Raw genomic sequence first — 21,360 nt, 5'->3', positions numbered from 1 at the left:
CAATCATTAGTCAGACAGAAGGAAGTGATCTTCATAGTAATGATCACATGTACGATTTTCTTCCATAGGAAGTGAACGCAGCAGGAGCCTTGTCCTCAGAGCAGGAAACTAGACTTTCTGCATTCAGAGTAGAGACATACAGAGACACTGCCGTTGTGAACTAAAGGTAAGCGCACATGCTTTCACTCATATGAGTTGAACTTCAGGAAGAGTATCAAGCTTATTGTTCTGCTGCAAAATTTACCTGTGTTTCCAGGATACAGCTCCATTCTTTACCAGCTCAGAGAAAAAAGTAATTGAAGTGACATATCACCTTGTAATCCTGCAGTAGAAGTACATCGATTAAAAAGAGTTGATTATTGTATTTGTTTCTGTACAGTTTTAAGCGCCCCTCCCCTGACTTTTCTTCACAAACAAAAACTGAACTCTTGGTGGACTTGAAGTCGCTGACTGTGGTTTATTATCTGACTGACCCAGTTGAACTCACGCTAATGTGCAGTGGACTGATAACGCTGAGGAGCTGATGAGTGCCAGTCCCTGTCCAACGTGCAGCTGATTCACCATCACAAAGACAATATGAGTCAACTGCATGTGCTGTGTGTTTATATTGTGAAACTACCTTTTTTTTTTTTTTTTAGTCGGACGGAATTGTGACTTTTGATATGAATAATCAAACAGCTACCAAAAACACACATACTTCACAGGGTGCCCCAGATATAGCTGAATACACTTCAATAAAAAAACAAAAAACAAAAAACAAACATCTTGAACTATTAATATAATATTCATAGGCGAGTAAAACTGAATAGAAACCATTTAGATGTTCATTATTCCTAATCTGGATAATCTAAACTTAATCTAGAAGTATACATTTGATTCAGTCATTGTGGTAGCAGCAACACCGTATCCACTGTGATGTGTGAAGCGCCTCTTTTCAAATTTTTGCTACCAAACCACCAGGACTTTTTAACTGTAATATGTCTTCTTTCATTCAGCTATATCCCATATTGCCAATTCTCTTGTACATATCTGCTGGTATTGTACATATCGAAAGGCCTTGTACATAGCTGCTGGTAACTATTTCTTTATATGTTCTATCCCTGTGTGCTATATTCTTTCCCACATATGGTCAATACTGCTGTGACATCAGCATCAAAATGTGGCGTCCATACTTCCTGCTGGCAGTGTTCACTGGATGTGTGGACTTAGTTGCAGGCTTCAGTAATGGGAAGGTGAGTGCAGCCTGTGGAGACATGGTTCCTCAGCATGGCCATGATCCCAGCCCAGACCCCCCACCTTACAGCATCACTGTGGACAAACCCACCTTCAGGCCTGGGGAGAACATCACAGGTGGGCTGTGGAAGTTTAGTTTTACAGGCCATGCTTTGACAAATTATCTCTCATCCTCATCTCCACCTTCCTTTCATCCACAGTATCTCTGCAGGTGTCCTCCACTGACTCCATGTATTTCAGGGGGTTTCTAATAGAAGCTCGGGATGCTGGGAACCTGGACTCCCCGGATTTGGGAGTCTTCATCCTAACTGACCCTAATGAATCCCGGCTGTTACAGTGTGGCCACACTCAGGTATAAATGATTTATCATGAAGGAGCTGGAAGGGCACTTGCCCCAGACTCCCAGGGGAAAATTTACATGATGCATTCAAACTTTAGTTGACCTGCTTCAAACTTTAGTTGACCTGCTTCAAACTGATGGGTCAGTTGAGGCCGACTGACCTCTCAGTGGTTATTCTTGCCATTCCTTTGGGTACATTACAGTAGCTTCAGACTGCTTTACTTTTTGCACACATTATTGTGTTGCTGATTTAATTATAAAATGATATGTTTATATATTTTGCCAGTGTTTTTCAACAGATTTGTGATGCTGGTGAAAACCAGAACCAGAGGGATTATATTTTTTTTTGTCTGGCTGTTATTAGGATACAGGATGGATTGGTTAGATCATGAAATCATGACAACATATCTGGACATGATGTAACACTGTAACTTAAGAAAAAGAGATTGTGGCTGTATTCATTAAGACTTGACTGGTTGCTGAAGGCAAACAACTGCAAAGCTGGAATTCAATTTACACAATTAGGTGTACAAACAAAACAAATGCAACAGGTTCTGGCTGGAATGAATCTCTATCTGTAAAGAGAATTAGACTCTAATTTTAAATAGGCCTATTTTGGTAACACAAAGGACACATCTACCCTTGTATAATATATGTTTTTATAAAATTCTAGAAATGAAATTAGTTTGGAAAAGAAAAGAAAATGCGTTTTCACACTGGGTGTCCCAAAGAATAAAATGCTGCCTTTCAACTGTTATTGCACATTATTATTGTGCAGATATGACCTATAACAGCAGGTGCTGCAAACAGAGGCATCTCACTGGAGCAACATTATCTCTTTTTTTAATGAGGTTGTTCTTTATGTGTATATGTTTGTGTGTGCACGTGTGTGTTTGGTGCTGTGAATCTTTGCCTTTTCAAGGGATCTGGGGTGAGTCACAGGAGAGCCTCACGAAAGACTCAGGTTGAGGCTGTGTGGGAGTCACCAAAGAGCCCTCCACAACAAGTCCAATTTCTGTGAGTGGGAATTACACTGTGCGGATTTGAGTGCAACTACAGGCCCACACACAAAATCAAACTGTAGTCTCAAATGTATTGACAGGTGTATGGTTCACACTTGTGGAGATGGAGATGCTGTTTCATGCCATGTCTCAATATGTGTGTCATTTATTGTTGCAGCGTGACAGTGGTGCATGAGTATAAGGTGTACTGGGTGAAGATTGCAGGGCCTGTGGTGTCGCTGAGAGGAGCGACTGCTGCTCCACACACTGTTGTTCCTGTTCAAACCACAATTCCCACCGCTCTGTCCACACCGGTCAGTGTCTGACATCAGCACCCATGACTAAGAATGTTGATTAGAGAGTGGTTATGCTTTTCTATTTTATTTGCTCGCCTACCTGACTTTACAGTGATGATAAAATACAACTCCAAGTAATAAAAACTACAGCCACAGCCTCATTTGTCATTCACATAGTTGTAGCTTCGTCTGCCCACATTTACTCTCTCTATTATTTCTGCCTGGATGGAATTTAGTTAAAGGCACATACAGCTCTTAAATAATCCATCATATTTTTTCAGAAACCATGTCCCTATTACTACAGCAACAGCCACACTACAAACAATATCCAAATTTATTACATCATGGCCATTAGGAATATGAATAACAACTCTATGAACTGAACGTTATACTTCTTTCTCCTCAGTTTAGCTCAGCGGGGTGTGGCCACAATAAATCTTGCCTCAGAGACCCAGTGGGCTGTCAACCAGAGTCAGACCCCCACTGTTTCTTCCTGTCATTTAGCAATGATGAAGCAGGATCAAGTGTGATGTTTGAGCTCAGCGGGCCTGCTCAAGGTTACATATCCTTTGCCCTGTCTCTGGATAAATGGATGGTGAGTTTCATTTGATTTACATTTTTTCAAACACTAACTGTAGAACATCTGCCTCTGAAATGGCAGAATTATTACCTGAAACGCCAGCAAGTCCATATTTGTGTTGATGCGTCATGCTGAAAGCAAAATTAGAGCTTGTGCTTGATATCCCAGTACTGCTCATAGACTGATTTATTTCTCATTTCAATGTAACAACATGGAAGCAAAATTGCATTTCACAGACACACTGGCAATGAAAAGAAAAATAAATTGCTGCAAAAATCCAATAAATAAATATGATAATAAATCCAGACCATACAGTTACATAAAAATGAAGTGCATTCAAAGTGTGTTGATGTGCAGTGGTGTTAGGGGCGGACAGGCAGCACATGTGCCTCATTTAACAGTCTGATTGCACAGGGATTAAAAGATAGGTATTAGCTAGCTATTAAAAGCAAGGTGTGTGGTTCTGGTCCTGATAATCCAGTACCTTTTACCTGAAGATAAAGGGGAGAGAGGCTTTGAGAAGGGTGGGTAGGGTCCTTGGCTATGTTGCAGCCCCTGCGGATGCACCTCTGTAGGTGAGGCAGTGACGCCCCAATGATCTTCTTTGCTGTTCTTACTTTTCTGTCGAGCCTCTGCCTCTCCTCCCCTCTGCTGTTGCCGCAGTGATACAGCACCTGAGGAGGCTCTCTATTGTACCATAGTAAAAGACTGTCATTGCTCGGGGGGAGAGGTCCACTTGTGTGTTGCTGGGCTACGGCTGAAGTGTTGTCTGTGGAGGTCAAGTTATCAGTAATATGGAATCCCAGGAACTTGGTGCGTTTGACACAGCAAACCCCAGAGATGATCATTGCGGTGTGTTTGTTTGGTCTGCCCTCCAGAGATCCACAATCATCTATTATGTCTTATCTGTGTTAGGTTTGAAGTTGTGATTTGTGCACCAAGTTACCAGCTGCTCCACCTCCTTCCAGTATGCAGACCTGTCCTCGTTGTTTATGAGGCCCGTCACTGTTGTGTCATCTGCAAATTTGAGGATGTCGTTGGTATTGTGACATGCCGAGCAGTCGTTTATGATGTTTATACTTTATCCATCAATCGCTGTGGCTGCACTGTGTTGAACGCTGAACTGAAATCAATCAGCAGGATCCGGCCGCAGGCATTCCTCTCTTCCAGATGGGTCATGGTGAGGTGAAGCAGGGTGGGCATTGCATCCACTCTAGACCGATTTGCTCTGAATGGAAGCTGAAGAGGATCCAGGCTGGCAGGGAGACGTGATTTAGTGTGCTCCATAATTAGCCGCTCAAAACACTTCATGGTGATTGGAGTGAGAGCGACTACACGGTAATCATTCAGACAGTAGTGGGTAGATGTTTTGGGCACAGGCACAATGGTGGCACTCTTAGGCAAGTTGGTACAGTGGCTTGGCAGAGAGGTGATGAAGATATCAGGCATGAGCTGACAACAATTGATAAATGAAACACTTTATAAAAAAAGGTTAAAAATAACAACAACAACAAAACTATGAATATAATCTGGCCAGTCATTGCTAAGAGTTACTTAAATGGTATATGAACATAATTTCTAAACAGCGTGAGTGTGTGCATGTAAATGTGTCTGTGCTTTTAGGGAAATGATGTCGTCTATTTGTGTGTGAATAATGGTGGCAGAGTTACCATTAACGCAGCAATTGTGTCTGGAAGAACACCCCCAGAGCTGGCAACAGAGGTACGCTCGGGCCTTCATCGTCGTCATCATCCTCATCATCACCACCATTAACAACGGGCAGAAAAAGTGTCTGAGAGGTTTTAGAAAGTTGTTTCTGCTGTACCTTTGTTTCCAGGATGCTCTGTGGGGTCAGGCCTGGACGCTAGCAGATGGGATTATCCAGTGTCGTTTCCATAGGAACATCGTTCTCCACGAGAGATTTAACCTAAACCAGAGCTACTTCCTGTTTCTAGCACATGGTAGATCTCACCAAGGTAAAAAAAAAAATGTTAGCCTTTTTCAGAGTGCACCCCCCACCTTTATGTGGAAAAAGTTTTGTTCCACAATATCTGTTAACATGGCATTGGTACGTGTGTGTGAGTGTGTGTGTGTGTGTGTGTATCTGTATATAAATTAGGGGTAAGTAGGGGGGTTCGGTCCGAATACACACATGTACAGCATGTACCAAAAATATTACCATGCTAAAGCAAAACGGAACTCCTTGCCACTCCTAGTTTGAGCTTGAGCTACCCAAGCAAACCATTTTAGCACGTACCATTACCACAGAGGAGCATGAGGCTCGTATAGGGAATGTAAGGCCACATGTTATTTTTGAAATAATTGAGCAGTTTGAATGTGAAATTGAAAATGCTTACATTATTTTATACATGCCACAATTGAATTGAGCGCTATTGTTATTGCCAGGCAGAGGATCATGTGTGTTTTCGGCTGACTTTCTATCTCACTTGCGACAGTCACATGACTAGGAATAGTATAGATTATTTCCCCTCATCGGCCACTGGAATAGATCAGGTCATACCTTAACCCTAACTGTGTTTCTCATAGGTTTGATCCACAGGCACGATCGTCAGCCTCTCATCTCGACTGATCAGAAAGTGATTACTGGGCGTCCAGAGGATCTAAGTGGCTCTCGCTCCCCGCTGCTCATCAAGTTCCATGGTTGGTTGGCAGACATTTTCCAGCATATTTTTTACAGTCCTACAGGCCCATGTAAAAAGAAAGAATTTCACTTTCACACAGAGTTTATAAATTCATTATTTTAAACATCTTTTGATTGTCTAGAATCCATTATCTCTAATGAATAGGCCTGAATAGAAAGGTTCACTTTTTGATTTAAATTACCAAAATAGGTTATCAGGTATCCACTCTATTCTAATGTATGCATCTTTATGTTTAATTGGTTGATTTAATTTGATTTATACATTGTTTTCAGTGAGCATATATTTAATTTTTTTTTTTTGTATGTTTGTTTTGAAATATAATACCCAAGTATTTGGTTGCACCCCTGTCTCAGCTGTGACCAAGGCATTCTTATTTTATTTAGTCTCCAACACAAACAGAAGTGGGAAACTCAAAATGTTGTTTTTTAACCTGGTGTCAGGCAGGATTAGAGGTGAAACTGCTGGATTTAAGCTTTATATAATTTCATTCCAAGCAGTGAGTCAACATCTACAAGGTCTACTCCTGTTTTCCTTTATGGTTTTAAAACAGAATATTATGAATCACAGACTAAATTGATAAATATCATAACAAATTATGTTAAAAAAAGCGTAGTGTCACTGAATTTGTGAGAAAATATATAAAGTAAAGACTTCGTACAAACGAACATGGCAGTTGACTATCCATCCGTCTTCTACTGCTTTTCCGTTTCTGGGTCATGGGGGTGCTGGAGCCAATCCCAGCCAACGTTCCAGGCAAGGGGTGGGGTACACCCTGGACAGGTCACCAGTCCATCGCAGTCCGCACAAAGACAAACAGAGATGAACAACAACTCACACTCACACTCAGACCTACAGACAATTTAGAGTTGCATGCATGTCTTTGGATAGTGGGAGGAAACCAGAGGAAACACACGCAGGCACGGGAAGAACATGCAAACTATGCACAGAAAGCAACCAGGCCTGCAACCAAACCTGCAACCTTCTTATTGTGGGACGACACTACGCCGCCGTGCTGTCCCCACTTAGGCAAAATACGAAGGCTGTATACAGTAGGCACTCATGAATCATGAATGAGTTGCCTTTCAGTATTTAGAAATCAGTTCCTGTTCCTGTGCTCTGTCCTCTCAGGAGCATTGATGCTGGCTGCTTGGATGTGGACAGTGAGCACGGCCATCTTCATTGCTCGTCACTTCAAACACCATTGGCCTGATGTGACTCTGCTGGGACAAAGGCTCTGGTTTCAGGCGAGTGCAGCCATATATTTCTGAAATATTTTATTGATCAATCCAGTCTTGATGTTATGTGTTATTTGAACAGCCGTCTTTCTTTCTCTCCATGTAGCTCCATCGAACCATGATGGTCTTGGCTGTGGTCCTAACGAGTGTAGCCTTCATGCTGCCTTTCATATACAGGGGGGGATGGAGCAAGGTAAGTGTGTGTTATGTGCATGCTTGTGTTTGTGCCCCCTCCATGCTCGCCCACCTGTTCCTCCATCTGTCTGAGTGGCTCTTAGCATTTCTAAATCTTAAGCTGTGCATCTTTGTGTCAGCCCCACACACGTTTCCACAACAACTTATTGTGGCATCCTGGCTTGTTGCTTTTCCATTTTCCAGTGCCAGAGATGTTTCCTGCTGGGATAAAAAAAAAAAAAAACTCTTCTTGACTTTTTTTGTGAACTCCTACCCATTTCCCATAGAGCCTCGCTCTGACCAAAATGTCAGCCTTGCAGGTTCCATCTTACTATTCAATAGTTAATGTCTGCTCTGTACATGCAGTTCTGAAAGGAGATGAACCCATTTCGCCTTTCCTTCCTGCAGCTCCACTGTTACTTTGGTAACAACCTTTTCACACATACCGATTCAAAAAGGCAGCTGAGTAGTTGTTTACAAATTCAGCTTTGATTGCATATTTTCTCACATGTAGCACAAAATGAATTAAATGTAATGGCAATGTGGTTTCACGCATCAGTTCTTATTCGCAATGATTCACAGCCTAACTTACTCCACTGATTGAGTCCCTGTTTGTCAAATTATTAATGTGCTTTTTGCTTTTATTATGAAACAGAACATTTTACAAATGTTATTCTATTTTTCTCTGAGAAGAAATATTATGGTGTTAACATTATTATATGATAAAATATACTGCTCTGTCAGGGTGCACTTTCGAAGTGGGTGGGTTGGGATAGAAAGGGTTGTTGTTTACTGTGGATATGTTGGCAGTTGGTTGGTAATAAGGTAAAGTTTTGTTTCATATTGAAGGATAAAAATGGAAGTAAAGGCATCATAAGAAAAAGCACAAAATCGGAATACAACAAATATATCGGTGGAGTGGTTTTGGTTTTGGCTAATTTCAAACAATCTGAGCAGCACAGTGGCTAACAACATTCTGCACTGTTTATCTTTAACTCTACACACCTCTAGTTGACCAGCTCCTGCACATCGAACTTAGGCAAATGAGAATGGCATTATTTGCTTTTCACTTATTATTTTAGTTATTCATGAAAGTTTGAACAAATGTCCATGGCTGTGTCAGTCATATTCTGTGCGTCTTAAGATTTTAATTGCGCTGCAGTTAGCAGTTAGCAACACCAATCTGTGTGTGATAATTACAATGAAATGATATGATTATATATTATGTTTGTATAGTGTGAGTCAGAACAAAGTCTAAATCCAATGTCATTTCTCATGAAGCCTGTTGCTGTGAGTCAGTTTTCCCTGCTGTATGTGGAGTGTTAGTATGTGCTCGTTGAGTCTCAAATGTGATTTGTATGTGTGTGAATGACTCAGCTACGTTAATCACACACTGTTCTGCTTTGTGGGTGACACAGCTTCAAACCCATTCCAGCGTTTATTTGTCCTGACTCAGTACCAAGGCATCATAAATGTGATGAAAGCGTTTTAGATATAGAAGCGTATGGTGCCACTCCTGTGAAGGTGTTGGCTGGAAAGCAGACAGACAGAGGAAGAGGAACACAGCAGGAACACAGACTGAAGAATCTAGAGGCAGGTTCACAGAGGGGTCACATCAAGTTAAATTTAAAGTTAAAGTTTAAAGTTAAAGTTCTGTATGAGTGAAGAGCAGTTCAGTTTTCAGATATTAAGTATAACATAGTTGACTCAAAATGCTGGAGAAATTTTATAAGAGCAGCAACCTCCCCCAAAAGACGTTTTTCTACATTAAGGAAATATTTATTTCTATACAATCATCATAACTTGCTGTTTATATTTAATGGCGGACAACACTCCATCAAATGGAAATATATTTCAGATAGTTGTAGATGATACACGGTGTCTATGTGATCTGGATAAATTTGGGCCTGCATTTTAAGATTCATAAGAATTACAGTGAGAATGACACTAAATGGTCAAATGCCGTTCTCCTTTTCTTATTATTGTTTGAACTATTTCTACATTTACAGCTGCAATTAACGCATCAAATCTACAGCCTTCTTTAATATAAGGTTATGCAAATCAGCATTAAATAATCAAAAATCTGTAAACCACTTAAAAAAACTTTCCGTTCAATGAGAAAACAGTGAAAATGTGATCATTTGCAGCTCATTATCTTCAGGTGCCAGTTCAGGAGAGGACAGCAGTTGAAAATCAAGGGCAACTCTTCTCTGTAATTCTAACTTTTTGCTTCAGCCAACATACTTTTTGTTATGATCGCTGTGATATATTTTGCCTTCTTAGCTCCAGTTTAGAATTATCTGCTGATCACTGACTTAAGACACCTGGAGCCATCCCAAATCCGAAAAGTGCTCTCAATCAAGATAAATTTGCTCTATGAGAAGTAAAATCAAAGGCTTAAACCAGAATTTCACTGGTAACAGGCAGGCACACAAAATGGTTTATTTTCAGCTATCCCACATTGATGTTGTTTACCCATAATTCTGCCCCCAACCCTGTTGAATTTTTGCAGTGGCCCCTAGAGGTCTACCTTTCCCTGCTATATGACATCAGGACATAAAGACTGGATCTAAAAGCAGTGAAGTGTAAATATTACTATACAATACAACTATGCATGGACAAAGTGACCACTGCATTACTTATATCTTAACAGAATGTGGATACTATGTGTGTATGAGACTGTTGGTTAATCATGTTGCTGTGGTGTGTCTGTCTCTGGAGCAGAGACATTAATTTTAAATGTGCGTCACACATAGTGTTACTACACTTTTCCCTTCCACATTACATCACCTTCGCTGTCTGACGACATCCATCTGAAAATATTCCAACTGTGTGTGTGTGTGTGTGTGTATAAAAATAAATAAATCTGTTTTTTTTTTTTTTTAATTGGAGGGGGGACTATTAGATAAGTGAATTAATTAAAGCTGTTCATTGAATTAATTAATTTAATGAGTTTTTACTCACAAGCTAAGCTAACCGCTGCTTCTGTGCAATGAGAAATTATTATTAACATTTCGGATGTGTACAATGGAAGTTTCACCTCCTCAAAATGGTCTGGGTACACAACATGTCTGATGATTATTACACCTGATTGAAGAGTTTTAATGAGTCCAAATCACCCTAATTCATGTAGAAGTGAATGTAGACACTGTCAGACAGACTATAGCTGTTTCCTCCCCCCTCAGCATGCAGGCTCCCACCCTTACATAGGCTGCGTTGTCATGGCTCTGTCTGTCATCCAGCCAATTATGGCAATGCTCAGACCAGTCCCAGAATCTCCCAGGTAAGACCAATCTCAGACCAAATTCGGATAACTTTCTGTGTTGCCCATCCACTCTGTTAACTGAACTTATGCCAGGTCCTGTGTCAATTCTTCTGCAGGAGGATCATCTTCAACTGGCTCCACTTTGGAGCAGGCACAGCAGGCCAGATACTTGCTGGTAAGAAGAATGAGCAGAGTGTGTGTTTTGGGAGAAATAAATGCAATTGATGCAAGATGCTACGGTGTGAAATGTTGATAATGATGTGAAGGCTGGTATCATATCTACACTGACAGCAGTGGTCAGGGTGGACTGACTAAAACCAAAACTGAAATTTGAAGGATGATGCTGGTGTCATTTGATACTCTTGTTCTGTCTACAGTTTCCACAAAATAACAATGTTAATCTGTCTCTCCAGACCATTTCTACGAACATTTCACGTGTTTTGTTTCCCTAACCCTGCTAATCACTGATATATTTCACATCTTATTGACAATCTAAAGTTTGCATTACTTACTGTTTCCAGCAGCAGGACATAGGCTGTGGATAGGTGGAGGAATAGGGTTTTTGAAGCATCACTTTACTTTTGGTATTATAATTTAGTTGATGATTAAATATTTAGGAATCCATGTTCACTCAGCATGAGAGTGTATTTCCAACTTGAGCACTGATTGGCCCTCTGGTTCTCCCTTCCTCACAGTGGCCTGTGTGTTCCTGGGATCTACTCAACAGGCGCTGCTGTTACCCAGCCCCTGGTCTACCGCAGTGCTGACTGCTTGGCTGCTGTGGATCATGCTGGCGGATCTCCTGATATTAATCCACTCCTGGAGCTTCAGATGTAGAGGTAGTAAAGGCCATTAATGCAGAATGACAGACTGAGTTGGACTTTGTTTTTTCTTTACCCGCTTCATGGCGGTGATTCCGCTTTAATCACCAGCTTGACTGGTCTTCAACGCGATGGTGTCTCAACTGAATAAAGATGGAAAAAAGGTCCAAAAAGGTCAAAGAGTTGGGCCATCTTTGCAGCCAAGATTTTGCTGCATACACCTGGCAAGCTTATCCAAAGGACCAACACCTCCAAATGGTGTACAGTTTAGTTTTAGGAAATAAGCTGTAGAGATCAAAGCAAAACATTTTTTTTTCTGCTACAAAGTTGGACATTTTAACATCGGGATTTGTTTGCTTGCAGAGTCAAATTCAAGAGGCTTTGTTTTTAAACCTCATCGGTTGATGTCAGTGTTCAAGCACCCCGATTAGCCATTAGGACTCACTAGCACAGCAGCATGAATCCTCGCTGATGCCCCACTCAGTGTGCCAACTGTGTTCATCAAATGCACACTTGCCACTGTGGTATACTCTATGCGTGCTTTCAATTTTCTCCTGTTATCTGTGAATTAATTCTTATTGCCTGAAGTAAACAGTTGGTATTACCTGTTTGTTTCATTTAGCAGTGAGTGCTGTTGCCTGCAACAAGACAATCAATTGTTCTGTCTCTCAACACATTATAACCAAAGCCAAAAGAATTGTTAGCGTGCGTGTGTCAGGGGTGGGTGTATTTATGTGGGTGTGAGTGAATGTGAATGCCAAACAGCTTGGAAATGTCAGCCATCTGTATTCTCTTTTAATAAAATACCTAAAATGAACCCACACGTAATTTCAAAGGACAGCCATGGGAAAGCTGTTCAGACACGTTGCAATAATGCTCCAGGTTTCCACATTGGAGTGTTCTCGAAATAGATTTATTTTTACTAAAACCATATGTACTGTTTTGTATTTTTGTATTTTCTGCTTAACAAACATGTCTGAGTCTTTCCACAGGAAACAGCAACAGTGATGACAGAAAGACTTTTTTGTTGGCTCAGTATGACAAGTGGCCACATGGAGAGGTGAGATCTGCCTTTATTTTATTTTTTACTTTTGTTGTTTTTGGTATACACACACACACATTTATATTTATATATGTGTTTGTATATATCTCATACAAAAGAAAATGTATATAAAGCTTACTCTCTCCATTGACTCTTCAATATTTATTTTGAGTATTATTTCTTTCAGATTCCCAAAGTGAAGATGATCGTGTTAGCGGTCTTCCTAATAGGGAATACAACGTTCCTGGCTGAATTTCTAAAAGCTATTGCAAGTTTGTAACATAATGAGAGGTAATCATCTGTGAGAATATTTTATTTGTTCCATAAAGTGTATACATATACATGTATGTGTATATTATTAAATGATTGGTTTGGGGTGGAGCAGCAATGGAGGAGCAATCCTCAACAAGGAAAGAGAGAAACCCATTAGTAATCTGATTTAACATAAAAGGGATAGTAAACTTGGAATGAGAGCAAACTAGGATTAGGTTGGGTATCAAACACAAGTAGATTTAACAAGATGCACTGGTTTCAGTTCTATGCATCAGTGAATGTTGGTGCATTCTTGAGAAATTTTCATTCAAATATTGGACCAATAATATGGCTTAAAGTCTGTGCTTCTGTTTTCTTTGGTAGATACCTTCCACTAATTTTTAAATAAATTGTCGCACTCATTAGCAGGTGTCAACATACTTGTTTTGTTTTTTTGCTTTTTTTTAGCTTCATTAAGTGTTACACTTCAAACAAAATGCCAAGAACTATTAATGTTAATGGGGTGCTTGCCACAGTTATTCAACCATCATTTGCTGAAGTCTCCAGCTCTTTGCCCATTTTTGTATTAGGTGAGGGTTGGACTGAATCATGCGCTGCCAAGATGGCGAGGGTGACCTTCAAAAGCACTTTTCAGAAAACTGGTTGACATCATGAAGGCTATGGTCAACTTTACTTTGGATTATTTCACATAACACATAAGCAAAAGTTGTCAATAAAAATACCTAATCAAATAACTAACATTAACCCCCCTCCAAGAAAAATATAATAGGGCAAAATCTTATTAATATTGTTAACACAAAACTAATAAGATAGTAAACTGAAATTGAGATTATCAATTCAATAAGCAGAACTGTATTTGGAATCATTACATTTAATTTATACTGAATCGTAAAGTGACACTATTTAAAATAAAAATGAGTCTCTAAACATAGTCACTTCAATTCTCATCAAATGACCAAATTATAGTCCGAAAGTAATTAATTGAGTAAGTCATTACGATGATTACGATGCTCATCCACATTATTCTGAGGATCCACTGACTTTTTTTTTTTTTATTCTAGTACAACCATCAGTTCAAACCTTCCTCTGACACATGACACAGGTGTTTTGTTTTTTTTTGTTTTTTTTTTTTTCATATAATGTCCAGACTATTCTAAATTTGGCAATGGATGTTCATGATTCCAGACAATCCATAAGGAAAAATTTTACTTTTGAGGACCTCTTAATCTTTTATCTTGCACTTGTACATTGAACATTGTGTGCAGACACTGATTATATGTATAGACATGGTGAGCCATCTCCATTTTAGACAATCCAGCAGCTTCTTTCAATACTGCCATCTGCAGGCTTAGATGCCAAAATTTGAACACACATTGCATGCATGTTACAGTATATCCAACAAATAAAGCAAGCCAACGTTCTTTATATGGATCTTTTATTGTTGCACTAATCTCCTCAGAACTTGCATGAGTGAGCAAAGTGAAAAGCTCCGGCACGTTTCATCACAGAGAGCCAGATAAACCGCAAGTATCTACGGCAGAGGCTTTTCACAGAATGTTTAAGCGCCAGCAAGTAATCCTTGGGACTTGTAAGCTTATACTTTAACAAGGAAGCATACAAACATGAAATGTAAAACAATGCTGTTTAAGGTCAGTTGAATCTAAGGTCAAGAAAGTACCAAGCTATTATAAGCTGCTTTTCAGAGTAGCTGGAATTATCAATGCTTTGTAAATAATACCAAACATTTCTTTATTAAAATCAGCAGATATTGGTGTTATAGTTAAGAAAATCTCTTTTGAAAGTGTGTTGTTTTTTGGTTTTTGTTTTTTGTCATGCAATTCACAATAAAGGGAACCACGAAGAAAAGTGCTTTAAAATGAATACTGACCTACAAATGCCCTGTTACAGAAAAACTCAATTACTAAATGTTTGAAAGACAGAATTTCAACATGTACAAGAAGTGTACATAAGTATAGTGCCGCCTCACTTTGCAGTTAATATTTATTTATAGTGCTATTGTATAAAGAATAAAATACTTAAATCTCTGGAAACATATTTTATTATGTGGAATTTCTAAAGATGTTAGACATTCAAGTTCCACATTGTCTCATTAGTTTTCAAGTACAGAAATACCTGTAGATATTGGATTGTCCCGTCATAGGTCCGACATAGTGATGTGGAGCATGTTCAGGCGCACAACTCAAACGGTTCTTGGTCCTGTATCACTCAGGGGAGTGACAACACTGAGATGTGCATTTATGTTTATTCTCACTAAAATCTTGAAATTCATAGAGTTAGGTGTACAACTTATGTATGTTGTGCTGATTTATGGCCATCCAGCTCACCCTGAAATATCATCTGCAGCAAAAAAGCATAGTACGAAAATACATTTAATATACACTGAGCAACGTAGCATTAGCTTCATCAAGACGTACGATAACATCAAAATTATGTTTTCAAATCGGATCTACATTTATAATGTGCAGAAAAGGTTAGCAAAGAGTGGACTCAACAGTACATTTATTTAACACTTAGGCATCTTAGCAAAAAAGCTTGCAAACACTTTCAGTTTACTGTCAGCAAATCATTGTATTTTATATAAAGTAGAAATCCAAATACAATCGTCAGGTTGTCCTCTAATGTGGGAGTTTTTGATGGCTGTAATCATACTTTGTAGACATACTGGCCATTTTCCTAACAGCCAAAGTAATTATTATTATGGAAAATATTATTTATAGTCATTGCAATTTCCCCCAGCTGTTCATTAGCATCTTTCAGATCATTGTTTTGGTTTGGTTCTTCTCAGAGGTCTCAACAACTGACTATCCAGTAGCACAGAGCAGCTGTTTTCAGTGAAAACATTTTCATAAATCCAGTGCACGCAACCAATGTGAGAGTTGCATTTAGCCCATATTCACCTCAACAATTGGTAGAGACAAAACCAGAGTTAAGAGGATGAATATTTATCTCCCAGTGAATAATTATGGCGTTCATTTCATCCGATACGTAACACTTTGAAGAAAAATAAATAGTATTATGTTGGCAACAAATCGATCACTTCATTCATCTCACTGCAGAAGCATCACTTTTTGATTAAAGTGACCAATAACTCTCTCACTCTTTTGCAGGGCATGTGAGCACTGTATTAAGCTTTATTAAAGGGCGAATCAGGTACCAGAGAATAATGAAAATCAATTTTCATCCAGCAGGAGGGTTCTGAGCTGCTTTCACTCCTGGACTGGCCTTTTTAAAGAGTTCTTCAGTATACCAGAAGCAGGTATGCAGTTATTGAATATTATTGCATGACATAGTTATTTGTGATACCTGCACTGATCAGAGGATTATCCCATTTACACCGCAGCCACTTCCTGCGGTTCAAAGTTATCCACTATTAGTTTAGAAAGTTTTTGTCAAACAGTAGCAGCTCTAGCCTCGAAAGAGCTGAAACCAGCAGCCTCCAGCTTTTCAGGTTCAGGGTCACTGTTGACTCAGATATAATAAGGACATGGCAGAAGTGTGTGGGTATCTGTAAATAATACACACCCTCTGGCCAAGATGAACGATGTCTCTGGTATAATACGCTGTGCTATCTAGTCCTTTAGAACTGTAACCTGGCCACAAACGCTTTCATTGTCTTTTGCTATTTTTGCCCGAAGCATCACAGAAGCAGAGAGTTTAGGTTATGTCACAACATGAAACAAACAATTGCAATGCTGAATCTAACTTGAATGACAGTAACGTTGACAATCAATGCCCTTATATGGCAAACTGCTGACTTCTCAGCTCCTCCTCAGTCATTTTTCGTGAACTCGCCCGCCTCCCATCGCAGAGCCATGGCACTCTTGCGTCGTCCTCCTATGTAGGCCTCTGGAAACTGACAAAAACAGCTAACTGTTGACCTGCTGTCAAAGCACTTCCTCCTCCTCCTTCACCACCACCTCCCCTTCCACCTCCTCTTTCAGGTTTTTAGACTGAAGGCGGAACAAGCAAATCAGTTTTGCATGGAAACATTGCATTGCTGTTCACACTGACCAAGCTATCATTTTTTGCCTTTTTCTAGATAGATGCATCTAAATCTACGTCTATAACACAAAGCAAAAAGCATAAGAAATATTTGGATTTGGGATCGTGTCTGTAAATTAAGCGTTTGAGCAAGAACTTACTCTGTGGTCACAGGATAAAGCAGAGTGATCCATCCTGTAGGGTGTTTTCATTGGCGATGAGGGAGAGGACTTGCATTTCAACGGTACATCAGCTAAGATGAAGACCGAAAGTCATTGTTAGAACACATCTACACATCTATACACACACACGTAAATGCAGAAAAATGGCATCCAGTGTTGTAAATTATGTTCAGCTCACATACCTGAATTGTCAAACGCCAAAGTGTCCATGTGATTTGAGAGCACCCTGTCTGTATTGAATCTGTCTTTGTGGTACAGGTTTGCTCTCTCTTTCCTCAGCTCTTCCTCCCTCTGTTTCACCATCTTAATCTCCTCATCCACCAACGATATTGTGCTTCTTGAACGCAGCTTGAAAAAGGGGTTGTTCAGGAACATTTTTTCCTGGGGCTGCTCGCAAGCTTTGTTGAGGGAAAACTCTGAGGCACTGCGAATAATCAGATTGGATGTTTCTAGGATGATGATACTGGAGCTGTTGTCCCCAGAGCGCCACTCGCTGGACTGAGCTTCTGCGCTATCTTTGTTGTGTCTTGGGCTAGAAGTAAAGTCATTGCTGGGATCCAGTATAATAACATTGTTTGCTGACACCTCGTGTTTGAGTTGTTCTTTAGTGGGCGAGGAGGTGATGATGAATGATGGCGTCAAGGGCGTGCTTATGGATCTGGGGATACTTCTCGATGGAGCACAGTCGGTTGATTTGCCCATCCTGGAGAGACTCCTTTCTCTCCTGAAGTTTTCCTCCCTCTCCATTGATATGCGAATCTCCCTTTCAACTGGTGTTTCTGGGTCATCGTAAGGAGACCTGTAGCTGGAGTCATCCAGGCCAGAGTCCTCTGAGCAAGGGCTGAACTGGGTATGGGGATAATCCCTGATCAGATTCAAATTCTCCAGATCGTGTGCTTTCTTCGGAGTTCTTTCAATGTTGCGGACCGGTGTGTACATGAAACTGTGGCTGCCGTGGAAGCTTGGCTGCTTGGTAGTAGGCAAGACAATCTTATTTTTGGTTTGCTCCTCCATTTCCCGCCATTGTTTCCGAGCCAGCTGGAAGTCCACATGCTCTGTGCTAACGTTCTCACTCTTGGTCTCCTGTATAACACAGAAGTCCTTGGGTAGCTTCTTGTTCTGATCTGCATTGATGTGCTGTTGATGGGTGTTCTGGTTATGACTGGTGTCTCTTCCATTTTCACTCTCGTCTTCAGAGATTTTGGACAAACCTTGAAGGCTTAAAGGGTTATGTTTCACCTCCTGTAGAGGTGCAGAAAAGGAAATTACATCCTCAGGCTGTTCAAGAACATCTTCCACTTGTGGAATCCCGAAACAGACCTCTTCACAGTTATTGTCTTGCTCTTCATAGTCTTCTACGTCAACCTTTTGTACAAAAAGTTCTTGGGCACTCAGCTGAAGACTGTCCAAATAGGAATCATCATCTTCTTTGTTTATTGAAGAGGAGAAAATTGCTCTCCACTTTTCATCCGTGTCACTATCTGAGGACGCTGCTGCAATTTCGACTCTCAGACATTCCTCCATTTCATCAGGGTCAAGATCGTGGCAGGATTCATTGGAAACATCAGACATTGCCTCCTCTCTAATGCAGTGCTCTAATATTGACTCCTCTGTAATGGGTGGCTCAAACAGAGTCTGTGGGTCTTCCTCACTGTCTACTGGTAAACTATTATAAGCCTCATTTTTAGGATTTAACTCAAGTTCCTCAGCCTCAGACTCTGGCGCTGGGTATAACTCTAGCTCAGGGTCTTGCTCTGGCTCAGGATATAATTCTAGCTCAGGGTCTTGTTCTGGCTCAGGATATAACTCCAGCTCAGGTTCCTGCATTGGCTCTGGGTATAACTCTAGCTCTGGATCTTGTTGTGGCTCAGGATAAAAGTCAAGGTCAGGATCTTGCTCCGGCTCTGGGTACAGCCCTGGCTCAGGGAATGGCTCTGGGACAAGATCTTGCTCTGGCTCAGGGCACTGGCCCACTTCAAGGTTGTACTCAGGCTCAGGGTATTGCTCTGGATCAGGGTGCTTTATTGGCTCGGGGTATTGCTCGGGTTCAAGGTTTAGCACCGACTCACGGACTTGTTCTCGCTCAGGATCTTGTTCTGGAATGTCCTGCCTCTCACAGTGAGCGTCGGTATCATAAACACTATCAGCGCTGCACAGTGTGTCAGACACGGATAAAGCGATCAACTCATTTCTGTTGAGCTCTTCATGCTCTGGTTCTGGTATCAAACCTTTCTTTTGATCCTGGAAAGGCATTTCAGCGCAAATACTGGTCTCAGAACAGTCAGGGATGTCAGTCCCAGTGGTTCCAGTTGACAGGTCACTTAATATTGTGCCAGGCTTCACCTTAGCCCCAGGGGAATCTGATGAGTCTGTCTCTGAACAAACATGCTCCTCATCTGGACTGAAATCCGTCCTCTGCTCAGATGAATCAGCCACAGCAACCTCCACTTCACAGTCCATCAGCAGCTCTGATTGTTCAGTGGTTTCCATGGCGACAGAGAAGGAATTGTGATTCTCAGTGGTGCTGCAACCTTCGCTCAGCTCTTTTCCATCTGCCTCTATATCCACCAAGGTAGCTTTCTGAGAAAAGAGAAGAAAACGAGACACTCATTGCTTGGGTTGGAGAGGTGATTGCAGTATATACTTCATTCATTCTACTATTATCTGCAAAATTCTTTCATCTTCCAGTGTCCCCCTGTATGTAGCATGTGTTAGATTTTACATACGAAGAATACATTCTTTGCTTTCGTCTGTGTGCTGATGCCCAAAATATCCAGAAATGATATTATCAGCTGACAAGCTCGGGCCATTATTTGGACAAACTGTTAAATTTTCCACTCAATAAAACCCAGAATAATCAGCCAGTTGTAGCTTGACCACATACTGATACTTATTGTGATTTAAATACAAAATAACATCAAGACACATTTGTTTTGTATATAAAAAAAAAATAAAAAAATAAAGACTCTGTATTGCTAGATTGATGACCTTAATTGTCAGAGTTAAAAAAAAGTATTAATGTAGAACTCACAACAGTTATCATCATCATCATCATCGTCGTCGTCAACCCAATACAGGAAGGGTTTAATAATAGTTCAGATTGTTATTGTGACAGACCCTCGGCTAAAGTCATCCACGGGCAACACTTCAGTGAGCCAGGCGGAGAAACACTCTGAGATCTGACCGCCGTAGGAGGGGTAGTGCACATGACAGTGGTGATGTGTGCGTTTGTGTGTTAGGAGATGAGGACAGGGGAGGGGAAGCGAACAGCGATGTTTCTATGTTGCTTGTCCTTGATGTTGCTTCACTGAGCGAATGTGTCCCTAAGCGGGTTATGTGCAAAAAGAGCAGCAAAATTAGACGCCATTATATCTGTTCTTATGTAAGACTGCGGGACTGGGTCTGCCTCCCACACACTGCTGAAGTGTCCCTGCAAGATGATTAGCTGAGCTCTGCAATTCCTGTGCTTGGACGGACACACACACACACACACACACACACACACAGATTTACTTGCCAAGACAATACTACTGACCTCAGTAAGTAATATGTTTACTGATCATAATACTCAGTGAGATTTGTTTCTACGTTTTAAGATATAAGAATAAGAATATGACTGACTTTCCATTCAGCTCATGGTGACTAACTGACCTGAAAAACACACTGTTCTTACAATGAGACTTATGATGCACCTCATCATAATGTTGAAATGTTTTTTAGTCTCCATAGATCCCTGAGGGAGCTTTTTTTTTTTTTTTTAGCTTTAGCCAATGGAGTCTGTAGAAGGGTTATGCAAAATATAAATATAGTTAAAAAATTATCAAATCTCAAAACTTCAAATAATGAAATTCAAATTGTGACATTTATAGTGCTGCTGCATTTGTTGGGGAATATTATCAGTGGTAGATTAATCCACAGTTGTCAGTGTTAGGGGGCAGTGGGACAATATGTGTAAGTTTGAGTGAACTAAAACTGTGTGTGCGTACAGATTGTACGAGCAAGCAAGCCTAAACCTGCCAAAGAGTCCTGAGGATGCTATTTATTTTCTGATCTATGTTGGACTCTGTTCCTCAATACGGACAGACTGAATCAACACAATACAAGAAGAAACCCTTGACAATCAATGGAGTAGTTCCTCTGCTTCCCACAATGAGTCGAATTACACAATGAAAGAAAAGCTCTGAGCAGAAAGAGCAGCACAAAAGATCATAGAGGTGCAACACTGGCTACCTGCTTCAAAGTTCAAAATGTCA

The 21,360-nt window shown here is 40.4% G+C and overlaps 1 protein-coding gene across 3 annotated transcripts; it reads left to right on the top strand.

Annotated features, from left to right (window-relative positions):
* The first annotated feature begins 79 nt into the window (after window positions 1-79).
* Window positions 80-13,954, top strand: frrs1b (ferric-chelate reductase 1b). 3 transcript variants are annotated; one of them, XM_029529602.1, is made up of 17 exons: window positions 150-166; window positions 380-596; window positions 1,151-1,350; window positions 1,434-1,585; window positions 2,496-2,590; window positions 2,753-2,888; window positions 3,277-3,465; window positions 5,074-5,172; window positions 5,288-5,426; window positions 5,998-6,111; window positions 7,242-7,357; window positions 7,455-7,541; window positions 10,708-10,805; window positions 10,904-10,962; window positions 11,483-11,626; window positions 12,601-12,668; window positions 12,838-13,954. In XM_029529602.1, exons 2-17 carry the CDS (start codon window positions 577-579, stop codon window positions 12,928-12,930), a joined length of 1,809 nt encoding a protein of 602 aa, XP_029385462.1. In that variant the 5' UTR covers window positions 150-166; window positions 380-576; the 3' UTR covers window positions 12,931-13,954. The 3 variants fall into 3 exon arrangements, 2 of the variants coding, with proteins under 2 accessions (XP_029385463.1, XP_029385462.1); XM_029529603.1 differs by lacking the exon at window positions 380-596 and having other exon boundaries at window positions 80-166; XR_003842323.1 differs by lacking the exons at window positions 150-166; window positions 10,708-10,805 and having other exon boundaries at window positions 177-596; window positions 12,838-12,902.
* The last annotated feature ends 7,406 nt before the right edge of the window (window positions 13,955-21,360 follow it).

The sequence above is a fragment of the Echeneis naucrates genome, chromosome 20 (assembly GCF_900963305.1).
Source record: "Echeneis naucrates chromosome 20, fEcheNa1.1, whole genome shotgun sequence".
NCBI classification, from domain to species: Eukaryota; Metazoa; Chordata; class Actinopteri; order Carangiformes; family Echeneidae; genus Echeneis; species Echeneis naucrates.
Note: the sequence above shows the minus strand (reverse complement) of the source record. Positions and strands in the feature narration are given on the sequence as shown.